The sequence below is a fragment of the Rhinolophus hipposideros genome (genome assembly GCF_964194185.1).
Source record: "Rhinolophus hipposideros genome assembly, chromosome: 13".
Lineage (NCBI taxonomy): Eukaryota > Metazoa > Chordata > Mammalia > Chiroptera > Rhinolophidae > Rhinolophus > Rhinolophus hipposideros.
Genome location: NC_138059.1, coordinates 172,112 through 184,915, shown reverse-complemented (window position 1 = coordinate 184,915; position 12,804 = coordinate 172,112). Strand labels below are relative to the sequence as shown.

Sequence of the window (12,804 nt, the reverse complement as noted above, 5' to 3'; positions counted from 1 at the left end):
ACATGTGGCTTCCACATGAAGGAAGCCTCAATGGACCAATTGAAGGAGAAACTGACAAACTGCCCATTCCAGTGGGAGACTTCACCTCTCAGGCAGACAAAATTAGTGAGCAGCTTCATTAATACAGTTAACAGATGTAATGGGCACAGAGAGAATCCTAGACTTAACAGAGAATGGAAATTGGTTTTGAAGCGATCATAAAATCATTATAAAAATTCAGGATTTAGATCACAAAGCAAGTCTCAAAAAAAAAAATGCTTTCTGACCAAAATCAAATTAAGTTGTCAATCAAGAACAAGAATGAAAAATAACCTACAGTTTGGAAATTAAAACATTTGAGTTACAAATGAATCAAAGAAGAAATCCTACTTAAAATTAGAAAATATTTAGAAGAAATCCTAATTAAAATTAGAAAATATTTAAAACTGCATGAAAATTCTACATTCCAAAGTTGTGCAGAGAGATGATTACCATCTCTAAGTTCATTTTACAAGAAACAGTGGGAATGAGCTAAGTTTCCGAACAGTGTGTTAGGAAAGGACTGAGAAAATAACGTCAAACAAAGTCAAACAAGAGCAAAGATACAAAAGAGAGGCCCAGAGAAGCCGAAAGTGGTTCTCTGAACAGACTAGTGAAATAGAATGCTCTGCAAAGCTGAACGAGAGAGAGAGAGAGAGAGAGAGAGAGAGAGAGAGAGAGAGAGAGAGAGAGAACCCAACCTCAGGTGGTACAGGAAGAAATTTCAAAACAAGAACACTATGAGTAGCTTTTTGCTCACATGTGTATACACAGATAAATGGACTGTTTAATAGAAAAACATTTACAAAATTTGATTTAAGGTATTAATAAACCTAAATATTCCTGCAAGCATTAAAGAAATTGACTCATTAGTTCAACACCTATCCAGACAAGCCACAGAAGCTGGACAGTGCACAGGTGTGCTTGTCACACACCCTGAAACAGCTAACGGTTTGGAGGACAGAAGACAGAGGCCATGCTCCCGTGTTGGTATGAAAACCAGCCAAACAGAACAAGGAGGAAAGCACAGGCCATCGTTACTTACCAATACGGAAAAAAAATCCTAAGTAAATGTTAGCAACCTGCATCTATTTAAAAAATTACACAAATCAAGTATCCCAGGAATGCGAGAAATACAGAATAACAATTTTTTAAAATGCTAATTGCAGTGGGGTCCTGCAGTGGGGCTGCCGTTACAAGGCTCCACTTGTAAGACTGGGTGTCTTCAAACCACAGAAACTCGTGCTCCCATAGGTCCGGAGGCCAGAAGTCCAGGATCCATATGCCAACAGGGCTGGTTCCTGCTGGTGCCCGTGAGGGATGCTGTTCCAGGCCTCTCTCCAACTTCTGGGCTTGGAGACGCATCGTTCTAAATAAACTCTGCCTGCATGGTCACTCGGCCTCTCCCTGTATCTCCCTCTTCTTCTAAGGATGCTGGTCCTACTGGATTAGGGCCCACCCTGCTCTAGGTGACCTCATCTCAACTAATGGCATCTGCAATGATCCTGTTTCCAAACAAGGTCACACTCACAGATGCTAAGGATTAGGACCTCAGGATACCTTTCCAGGGGACCAAATTCAACCCCAAACACCAGTATTAATAGACTCAGAAAATACACTTGATAAAATACTACACCCATTCATGATGAAAAACCTAGCAACAGGAGGGGACTTCCCAAGTCTGAATGACAGTATCACTGAGTCACAGGGACAGCAGGCCTGCAGCCTGAGCATTGGGACAAGGTCAGGATGCTGGCACTTCTTGGTTCAGTCCTTGCCCTCATGGGGCAGCTGACCAGCATCCCAGGAGATGGATGATGAATCTTTAATAAGATTAATGAGAGCTCAACAAAACTATAAAAAACAAGACTGACATAAAGTCAATGTCTATTTACCAGTGATAATCAGAAAATATGACTTTAAAAAGAGATATAATTCACAAAAGCCAGAGCTATAAAATTGATAAAGTACCTAGAAATAAGTCTTAAAACTATGCAAGTCTTTTGTGAAGAAGAGTATGAAACACATCGTTCTCCATTCATGGGACAAGACAATCTAATAAAGATGTCCATCTCACCCAAACTGGTGCATAAATTCAACACAACTCTAACTCAAATCCAAACAGAGCTTCTTGTGGAAATCTCGACCCCAGTGACCTCGTCCTCTTACTTCCTTGGGAACATCTAAGACACTTCTGGAGAAAGCACACTCCCTTGCCTAGACATCGCGTGGAGAGCCTAGAAGGTACAGGGGACCAGGGAGGGTGGCGCACCGGCTTCTCAGGGCACAGTCCCCAGAGTGTGGGTGACAAACACATTTGCCAACAGAATCCTGAAAGAACCCAATCCCTCCACCTAATTACACAGATGAGTCAGCAAACAATAAAGGATTCAAAACCATCACAATCTGATAAAAATGAGCCAGGCCTGAGCCCTGGATAAGAGAAAACACAGCCTGCGGGCTCCTGGAGAACACCAGAGGTCACTGACAGCTTTTTCCTGCTCAGGGAAGGTCTGCTTTCTGGGGATAACTCCCAGGTGACCCTCCTGAGCCAGCTCAGACCTGCCTGGCCAATGACACCTTCTTGGCTGGGCCTCTGATCCCTGGTGTGTGTCCAGTGTCCACATTGATCTGAACCCCCGTATGTGTCCCAACCTCCCCATTCCTGTGCAGAAACACCACAGCCAGCTGTGCAGTCCCCAAATGCACTGGAATCAGCCTGCATGCCCACCTATGGCCGCACACAATGACACTGCCCACTCTCTCGGTGGCTGCCACCCTCCCCTTTCCATGTCCGGCCCTTGCGCCATTCTCAGAGAAAGACGGTAAACCCCACAGTGCAAACCAGATCTCAGTGACTTTGTGGTTTCCACTGTCCCTGGTGAAATCCCTCCTGCGCCCCACCTGCCCCTCCAGCGTCTCACCTGCCGCTCTCCTCCCTCACAGCTGCAAACGCAGCCTGCCGGCTTCTTCCGGGCAGCTCCTGCACTTTCTCGCTGGCATCCAGCTCCGGCTCCAGGGAGGAGCTAGTGCTGCCATCACGGCTGACACTGCTGCCACGCCCAGGGCTGTTGTCCGCTGAGGCGCGGGGGGACTCGGTGTTCTGCTTCAGGGTCTGTAGCTTGGCCAGGGGGATGATGTCGCAGCCCTGCGGCCGGTGCCACACGGTGCGCTGGGTGGTGGCGCTGTAGTAGTAAAAGCGCGACGTGTTGGGGTCGAAGAGCTCCCACCACTGGTTCTCACTGGTGCGCTTGATGCGGACGCCGGCCGGCGGGTCCCACACGCACTCGCCCGTGACCAGGTTGGCGTACATGCGCTCGCGGGTGCGGGGTTCGATGATCTCCACCCACTCCAGTCTGTGAGAAAGCGGGACAGCGTTAGCGGGCGGGTGGCAGGGACAGGTGGCCGCCCTGCACCCCGAGCCTACACTTCCAACCACTGCAGCCCCGGGGCCCCGCACCCCCACCCTGCACCCCCGCCCTGCACCGGGGCCTCGAGCATCAAACCACCGGACAAGTCTGCATTGCACACTTTCTCACATCCTCCAGCTTCAAAAGCAAGACACCTGTCACATAATAAAACCTTCTTAAACCTTATTAGCGTCTCATCACTTACAAATTCCACCTTGGGGGTGACAGCCAATCTACAACTAAAACAATCTCAGATTTACAAGAAAGCTCGAAAAAAATCTTCCAGATTCCCTACACAACACACGCAGGTCAAAGTCAGGCAGGAGGGCAGTGAGCGAGTGGGGGTCCTCTCTGCACAACCCACGGAGCACCCCAGCCTCCGCACCTCGCTGCTGCTTTCTGCTGAGGCTGCAAAGGGTGATGAGCAGAGTCGCTGCACGTGGCTGCCCTGTTTCCCACCACACTCTCACCCACTGAATCCTGCCCGCAGCAATCACAGTGCTGCTGGCGCAGTGCTGCGAGCCAAATGCTGACGACCTGCTTCTGTCACACCCACACGTGTCCGAGCTGGAATTCTGTCCTACGTGTCCATAAGAAAGAGATCGTCATTTAGCAATGGCTGCTGCCATGTGGCATCACACCTCTCTGCTTTGCTGCAATTTCCAAGTTTTCTATACCGTTCACTAATTACTTTTGTAATTGGACAAAAATTGATACATTATCTTCTATAGTGTATTTTTCCAACTATGGCATACAGTAAGACTGTCAGAGTCAATTTCTACAGTTTTAAAGATTTAGTGCACAATATTTCCGTCAACTATCCACATGCCATTGACCTGTGCAGCACAACCTTCAGACTGACACGGGTCTCTCCCCGGAGGCGTGGCCAAGTCTCTCCCTGGGGTGTGCTCACTGGTCTTCCCCCCCCCTCCGGGTGTGGTCAATGGTCTTGGGGTGGGGTGGGGTGTGGTCAATGGTATATCCCGGTGAGGATGTGTTTTAATGTCAATCCAAGCTTAATGACAAAATAAGGATTTTCAGTTAATAACTAAAGAAAGTTATATAGACTCTTAAAAAAAAGCCACATAAGTGTTTATACGTATATATTTGTGTAGAAAATTGCGGAAAGGGTAAATCCTAGTATTAAAAGTGGTTACATAGTGGGCAGACGGGTGGCTCAGTTGGTTAGAGCGCTAGCTGACAGGATTCGCTGACTGGATTCGATTCCCACAGGGGCGAACCAGCGCCGCCCTCTGCAACTAGAATGAAGTCAATGAGCTGCCACTCAGTTCCTGAGTGGCCAGATGGCTCGGTTGGAGTGCGGGCTCTCAACCACAAGGTTGCCAGCAAGGGATGGTGGGCTGTGCCCCCTGCAACTAACAACGGCAACTGGGCCTGGGGCTGAGCTGCGCCCTCCACAACTAAGACTGAAAGGACAACAACTTGGAAAAAAAAGTCCTGGAAGTACACACTGTTCCCCCATCAAGTCCTGTTCGCCTTCCCCAATACAAAAAACAAACAAAAAAAACCATTTACCTTTAAAAAAGTGGTTACGTAGTAGTAGTGGAATTCAGTACAATTTTACACCCCCGGCTTTTTTTTTTTATCCCCGCTTTTTTTAATAATGGAAAATTTCAAACATACACAAAAATAATGAATTCACATGTATGTGGTTTAAAATTTTTCCTGATTATTGAGATCACGCATCTTTCTCATATTTATGAGCCATTTTTATCTCATTTAGTAGAAACACGTGACTTCTGCCCATTAGAATTTTTTCCTATAAATTTGCACAAGTTGTATTTTTAAACAATATATATTCTTAAGAGCAATCCCTCTCGGTTATCCAGAGCCTGGCAATTAAGTTCGTGAACTTGCCACCATGAGCTCATATTGGCAGCCGTATACAAACAGCTTGGTAAGGTTTCACAACCTCGGTATATCAGTGTTTCACAGCTGTGTTCGTGTTGACGTGTGACGGTGTCTTGCTGAGTGGCGTTCATTATTGTTGCGTGTTTTTGTGTGCTGTCCTGAGAATGTCTGAGCTTGAATTAGAGCAATGAACAAACATTAAATTTCTTGTTAAAATTGGCAAGAGTGGAAGTGAAATCAGGGACATGTTAGTCCACATTTATGGGGATAATGCTATGGATAAAACGCAGTGTACCAACGGATTAAATATTTTTTGAGGGGAGAGAACATGTCACTGATGAAGAGAGGTCAGGGCGGCCAGTAATCAGCAGAACTGACAAAAACATTGCAAAAATTCATCAAATTGTGTGTAAAAATCATCGGCTGATTGTGAGAAGCATAGCAGACTATGTAAGCATCGATAAACAAGTTAAGAAATTCTTAACTGAAAATCTTGGCATGAGAAACGTGTGTGCAAAATGGTCCCAAAGGAGCTCATCGATGAACAAAAGCAAAGGAGAGGTGAAGTTTGCCAAGACTTTTTGTAGAGGCAAGATGATGTTTTGGGCCATGTTATCACTGGTGATGAAACATGGGTGTACCAATACGACCCTGAAACAAAGCATCAAAGTGCACAGTGGAAGTCAGCCAATTCTCCACGACCAAAAAAGTTCCATCTAAATCGAGTCAAAACGATGTTGTTAACCTTTTTTGGTATCAGAGAAATTATTCATTATGAATCTGTACCAGCTGGACAAACAGTGAACCAAGTTTACTATTTGGAAGTGCTGAAAAGGCTGCATGGAAAAGGTAGACGAAAACTACCTGAACTTTTTTTTTTTTTTTAACTTTTTTGGTAGTATTTTTTTTTTAATTAAATTTATTGGGGTGACAATAAATTTTCCAATTCTCCACAGTCATTCTTTAGGATATCCTGTCCTCCACTCACATTTGCAAGCTTCTCGTTTCTTTAAACAAAGCTATTCTGTGTCTGATAATTCCAATACTAGCGTCTTTATGGGTCTGTTTCTGCTGGGTCTCACCGGCCGTGCCTGTTTTCTATGTGTTTGTTCCTCTCTGCACGCGCGGCACGACTGCCGCACACTGTCCACAGCACAGTGCATTCTTCCCAAGCCTCAGCTCTTCCTCTCGCTCCCTCCTCTCTGTGAATGTCCCAATAATCACCTCACATAGACCACGGAGAGCTATGGGGGTTTCCATAACAACCCATAGAGTTTCCATAACAAACCATAGAGTTTCCGTAACAAACCATAGAGTTTCCGAACTCTAAATCAGTACATGGTTCAGCCGGTCACCCCAATTCCACTTCCTCTCTGATCCCATCAACGAACCTTTCAGACACCAGGAGACCGGCTGGTGCCCCTGCCGCAGGCCCCCAGGGGACCCCATTTAGGGAACCACTGCTCCCCTGGGCGTCGCTGCCCAGACTGCGGCATCATGAGTGCCTGTCACAGGCTGGCGCTTGACGTGCCCCTGCGAACGAGCCCACTCAGCAGCTGCCCCGCTCCTGCCACCTCCCCCTGTAGTCATTTGGGCTGCTCCAGGGAGCTCTGAGCCCGCCCGCCTGCCACCACCACCCATCATGCCGGTCATGCTGTAGAAGGAAGAGTAGGATGGCAGGCATCCTGAGGACCAGACGGCATGAGGGACAGAGGCCGGGAGAGGGTGTCCTGGAAGCATAAGGACAAGAGGCAGACCTATCGGCAGTGCCGTCAGGGTGAGGTTGTCTCTGGGGCCCCTTAGGTCATGCATGGCTTCAGGTCACCAGTGAACCTGCAAGGTTGTGCAAAAGGTGGGGCAGCAGCCCCCAGCGTGTGCCCTGGGATTATCACCTCCCAGGGACACCCCTCCCAGGCCTGGCCTCCACAGCCATCAACCTGCCACTCCCACTTGCTAGGTGGTTAGAATACTCAGTTTTAAAAACCGTACCAGCATGTAGTGCAGAGGGTGTGGAGAAATCCGCCCCTTTTCATCCTGCGGGCAGGAATGTAAAATGGTACATCTGCATTGGAAAAGTTTGCCAGTTCCTCAAAAAGTTAAACATCAAGTGACAACAGGATACTGCAACCCACTCCTAGGATCTGCCCAGAGAAACGAAACATGTCCACACAGAACACTGGACACACATGTTCACAGCAACATTATCCATAACTGCCCGAAGCCCATCAGCTGATGACTGGATCGAGACACTGTGGTCTTTCCATACGATGGGGCATCGTTCAGTCCTAAGAAGGAGGGGAGTGCTGCCGTGTGCTGCCACAGGGATGAGCCTTGAAAACACTCCCAGAGTGAAAGAAGCCAGACACAAACATCACTACTGTGTGGCTGCATTTATTCAAATTGTCCAGAACAGATGAATCCACGAAGAGGAAGCAGAGGAGTGGATGCCAAGTAATTCATGAATATAGGACTGGACGCTATGTTCCCGTCCTTGTGTGGACTGTGCTTGAACTTTTAAAAGCATATATACGAATCCGTTTTGTAGTGGAATGGGGGAAGCGACTCTGAAACAATTGTGGACATATCACCAGTGAGCAGACAAGTTAAGTGAACCGACGATGCTCTTGGGAGCAGGTTCTCACCGAGGAAGGGGGCATGGCTGGAGAATGGGAGACGCAGGAGAGTGCACTCTGAGAACAGAGAGGAACGGAAGGCCCCCAGTGTGAGTGCAGCAGTCTGATGTGTGTACCTTCTGCGTGCACACGTGTGCATTCATGTACATGCATGGCTCTGTGTAAGGAGCCACAGCTACCGAGTGCCCACTCTGGTCCTCCACGCCTGTCTTCCCTAAAGGAAGCAGGGCTCCTCAGGGGACAGCTGGCTCAGCGGGGCAGGCAGTATACGCTGTGCCTGGAACATCTGTCAAGCCTGAAGGAAGAAGTACTCCAAGAATCACAGGGCAGAGACAGCCTGAAGAAACGCAACTGGCCCAACCCAGGACAGCATGAGTGTCCAAGTAACTACGAGCAAGAACGAACTACAAATATATAAAACAGAAAGGAAAACTTGAGTCCACACCAAGAACAAACAGGTGAATACAGGAACGAAGAGAAGGGCCCTGGGGCTCTTGTCCCGTTTGAAGCTGACTGCCCACCAGTAGGTATGGAAGGATGCTATGGCTGGGAAGCGGGCGTTCTGCAGCCATCCCAGGAAAGACTGGATCGCGTAAGAAAGGATCAAAACACCCACACTGGGGACGAGCACAGGTGGCGAAGCCAAAGCAGTCATCATATACTGGGGAGGGCAGACAAGCGGCCGTGGGCCATGTGCCTGCAGAGGGTGGAGCCCGAGAAGGACGCCACACCACTGGGTAGCGTTCTGCTAAGAAACTGTTAGACAAACCCAAACTGAGTGCTCTATTGAAAAAAGGGCGAGTATTAAAAAAAGAAAAACTTAAAAAAAGAAAAGGGCGAGTATCATCTTAAAAAGTGTCAATGTTCGATTTTCCAGATTACAGAGGTAAATGGACACGCAGCCAGACGTGAGCCCGGTGGGGAGAGTGTGTGCCCTGTGGGGTGAGTGTGTGCCCGGCGGGGCAAATGTGTACCTGGCATGACAAGTGCACGCTGGAGGGGCCAGAAGCACTACCCAGGTCGACAGGGAACCAGCTGCTAAAAAAAAAAACTGGGTGCAAAGGAGACGGAAGCCTCCCACCGGCACAGGTTCACTCATGGCGACACTGTCCTGGGTGCTGGGCACAAACAATGGCCCATGACATCTGTGACCCGCCTGCGATGACGCAGAGAAAATATCATGTGCGGTAGGGGAGGAGCACACAGCAGCCACAAAGGGTGAATGTGGGTAAGGGGACATGGGTGTACAGTGCACCGTTCCTGTTCTTGCAACTTTCCTGTAAGCATGAATTATTTCCAAATAAAGTTAAAAATCAGAAAATAAAAAAGATGAAGTATGGCAACTTGCCTTGCTGTGGATCTGTCGATGCCTAGAGAGGGCATAAGGAACTGGGTCCAGCCATAGGGCCTGCAGGGTGTCTAGCCCGGCCAGCCACCCCCACCTCCACGAGAAGCCCCTTCCTCGGTCCCTCCGCATCGTGACTGTGGCAGAAAATGGGGGACATGCCTGGGGACTGGGCTTCCACGGGAAACGCCCAATTCAGAACCAAGCACAAGTCACTTCTGCAAGGAAAGAGGGCCCAGTCCTGCTATATGCAAGTGGACAGCAGCCCAGCCCACCACAAAGCGGCGGCTGAGCCTCGGTTCCCTCTGTGAGGGAAGGACAGACATGCGTCCTCCTCACTAGTCCTCCATCACTTCCACGGCACGACGCGTCTCCTCACCTCGTGCTCGATCCTGGAACCCGAGGCTCCTGCACCGCGGCATTGTGGCTCTCGTATTCATACTCCTGTGCCTGGGACATTGCAGTCTTCTCCTGAGGACCCGGGGACAGTCTCAGCGGGTCGTCAGAATGTCCCCTCCAGCATCAGTCGGGAAGGCGCCGCCCTGCAACAGAGCAGAAGCGTGTCAGCACATGAACACAGAAAACACCTTATCGCACACTCGGGCTTCAGAACCTGTAACAGTGCAGCCCAGCCCCTCACATCCCAGCGCTGGTGAGAGCAGGGAACCCAGTCGTGAGCTGTGTTCTGAGCCCCCCTGGGCCCTGTCCCGAACCCGAGCCGAGATCCCACCCCTGCCAAGCCAGGAAGGCACCCAGACCCCTCGCTAGCTGGCCCCAGCAAGCCACCCACTGATGGCACCACCCAGCTGGCGCTCATGTGGCAACGTGGTGAAGCCTGGCAGTGTCCAAGAGTAAATGATGGGCAGTGCCTTGTGACAATGCGTGGGCTCTCAATGACACTGTTGTGCCGACTGTGTGTAAACGGGGGAGAAATGAACCTTGACCTTCCTCATCCAATACAAGAACTCAATTCTACACAAACTGCAGATCTAAATGTTAAAAGTAAAACAGTAAGGTTTTCAGAAAAGCACGGAAGGAAAAATCTGTGGTCTTAATCAGACACTAAAATACACTAATAGAAAACCAATAAATTGACTATGATAAAATTGAGAACCTCTGTTTATCAATACTCCATGATGAGTAAAAAGGCAAGTGCAGAATGGGAAATATGTGTGACCTAGGATACGCGCAATACAGTACACACACGTACACGAGTGTGGATGCCTGACCTGACAAAGAACTATTTTCACCATGTATTAACAATTCCTAGAAACAATGGGGACTAGAATGCCCGCCAATTGGCTGAAATGGAAAAGGAACCCTGCGGAGGCCGGTCACCCACTGGGGCCCAGCACGGCACTGCCCAACCTGCAGACACCCCGGCCTCGGCCCCTCCTGGGCTCCCGGGTCCAAGGACGGAAGCTGGCAGAGGACCCGCCGAGCTCCCAGCAGCCCTGGTCACAACAGCAAAAACGAGAAGGCACCAACCGTCCATCACAAAGTGGACACGCAGGTGCACACAGGGTCCTCCCAAAAACCTGAGTGAAGCCCCCGCACACAGGGTGAGATGAGTGGATGGACACAGCACGGGCCCTTATCAGCCCCAAATCTGGAAGGTCGCCCTCCGCTGTTAGGAAGCCGCAGTTGCCCCCTTGCCAGCGGGGCCGCCCCCAGAGGCGCCAGTGACGCGAGTGTTGGCTATAAACGACCATGGAACCCCAGGCCTGTGCTCTCACACTTTTCTGCAGGATGCCTCCTGGCAGTAAGAAGTCTGCTTAAATGAGTGACAGGACCATGGCATGGGCACTTGCCTCCTTGCTCCTTGTCGCCATCCCAGCTGGCATCAGGATAGGGCCCTCCCCAGAAGAGGCCGCTCCACAGATCCTAGCGGCTATTCCAGGGGACATTAGTTAAACAGGGTCAGAGCCTGAGGTGAGGGCACAGCCAGTCAGCGAGCATGAGGAGGGCACACTGCAGGCCAGACACATTCTCTAAGGCCCAGTCCGACTACAGCGCTGTGGGTCGTCCACTAGCCAGAGGACGCCCTCCTGCAGGAAAAACTCCCCTTGAACATCCACGCGCCAGTTTGAATGCTGAAGACAACAGTAAGTCCTCACCAACATTACCACAGGCTAAGTGATACAAACAAGAGGTTGACTCCTGCAGCATCTCATCAACCGAAACGGACTGAACGAACCGAACTGAATGAAATGCCTAATTGGAGGAGGACCTGCAGTACCAGGAAGGCTAGCTTCAAAAATGAAACTCAGAGGCTTCTAATTTGTTTGTCTGAGAGAAAACAGCTGACCATGTCTTGGTGACCCAAAACGTCCTGGGTCGGAATCAGATAGTGTTAATTTTCCAACTCAGCTCTTCGGTTTTGAAGTTGTTTTAATTATTCTAGGTCCTTTGCACTTGCAGATAAATTTCAGAATCAGCTTCTCAGTTTCTACAATATAGCTTGCTGGAATTTTGATCAAAGTTATGTTGCATCTGTACATCAATATGAGGAAAACTAACATCACAACAATATCGAATCTTCTAATCTGTGAACGTGTCGTATCTCTCCATTTAGGTAGGTCTACCTTCAACAACATTTGGTAGTTTTTAGTGTACATATCTTGTGCATGTATTTATGCAAATTTATTCACAAGTATTTCATATTTTTGATGCTAGCAAAATATAAAGCAATTTCCTTTTGTTGCTAACACAGGTCTTGTACTTGGTAAACTTACGTTTTAGTTCTAACTGCCCCCCTTTGGCAGATTTCATTACAATTTATACATAGGGGCGGCCGGATGGCTCAGTTGGTTAGAGCGTGGGCTCTTGACCGCAGGGTTGCCGGTTGGATTCCCACAAGGGCCAGTGAGCGGCGCCCTCCACAACTAGACTGAAGGACGACTTGACTTGGAGCTGATGGGCCCTGGAAAAACACATTGTTCCTCAATAAAAAAAAATTTTAAAAAAATTTCTACATAATCACGTCAACAGTGAACACTGACAATCTTACTTCTTCCTTTCCAATCTGAGTCATTTTATTTCCTTTTCTTGCCTTATTACACTGGCTAGAACATCCAGTATGATGTTTAATAGAATGGGATTGAGGGAACATCCTTGCCTTGTTCCTAATCTTAGGGGAAAGCATCTAATGTTTCACTATTAAGTATGATGCTGGCTGTAGGGTTTGCATAAATGCCCAGCTGGGTTGAAAAAATTTCCTTGAATTCCTAATTTTGCTGAATTTTTAAAAAGACAGGAATGGATGTTAGATTTTGTAAAATGCTTTTATGTTGTCTATTTGAAATGATCACAATTTTTCTTTTTAGTTTCATTAATAGTTGAATTCCACTGATTAATTTTCTAATGCTAAACCAACCCTACATCCCTTAAACAAATTCCAATTGGTCATGATATTATCATTTTTACATATCGTTTGATTTGATTTGCTCAAATGTTAAGAATTTTTGCATATATATGCATGAGGGAGATTAGTCTGTTTGTACTTTTTTATTCTTGTATTGTCTCT

At 48.2% G+C, this 12,804-nt stretch overlaps 1 protein-coding gene across 3 annotated transcripts in view; it reads right to left on the bottom strand.

Moving 5' to 3' along the window:
* ARHGAP39 (Rho GTPase activating protein 39) overlaps nt 1–12,804 on the bottom strand; it is a 55,739-nt gene that overhangs the window by 22,846 nt on the left and 20,089 nt on the right. For 2 of the 3 annotated variants that reach the window (XM_081070316.1, XM_081070314.1), the window contains exons 2-3: nt 9,658–9,820; nt 2,943–3,374 (exon numbers count right to left, since the gene is read on the bottom strand). In XM_081070316.1, coding sequence (XP_080926442.1) covers nt 2,943–3,374; nt 9,658–9,737 — 512 coding nt within the window. In that variant the 5' untranslated portion in view covers nt 9,738–9,820. Of the gene's footprint in view, nt 1–2,942; nt 3,375–9,657; nt 9,821–12,013; nt 12,034–12,804 lie in introns of those variants that run through there. The other variant, XM_081070315.1, reaches the window with a different exon arrangement.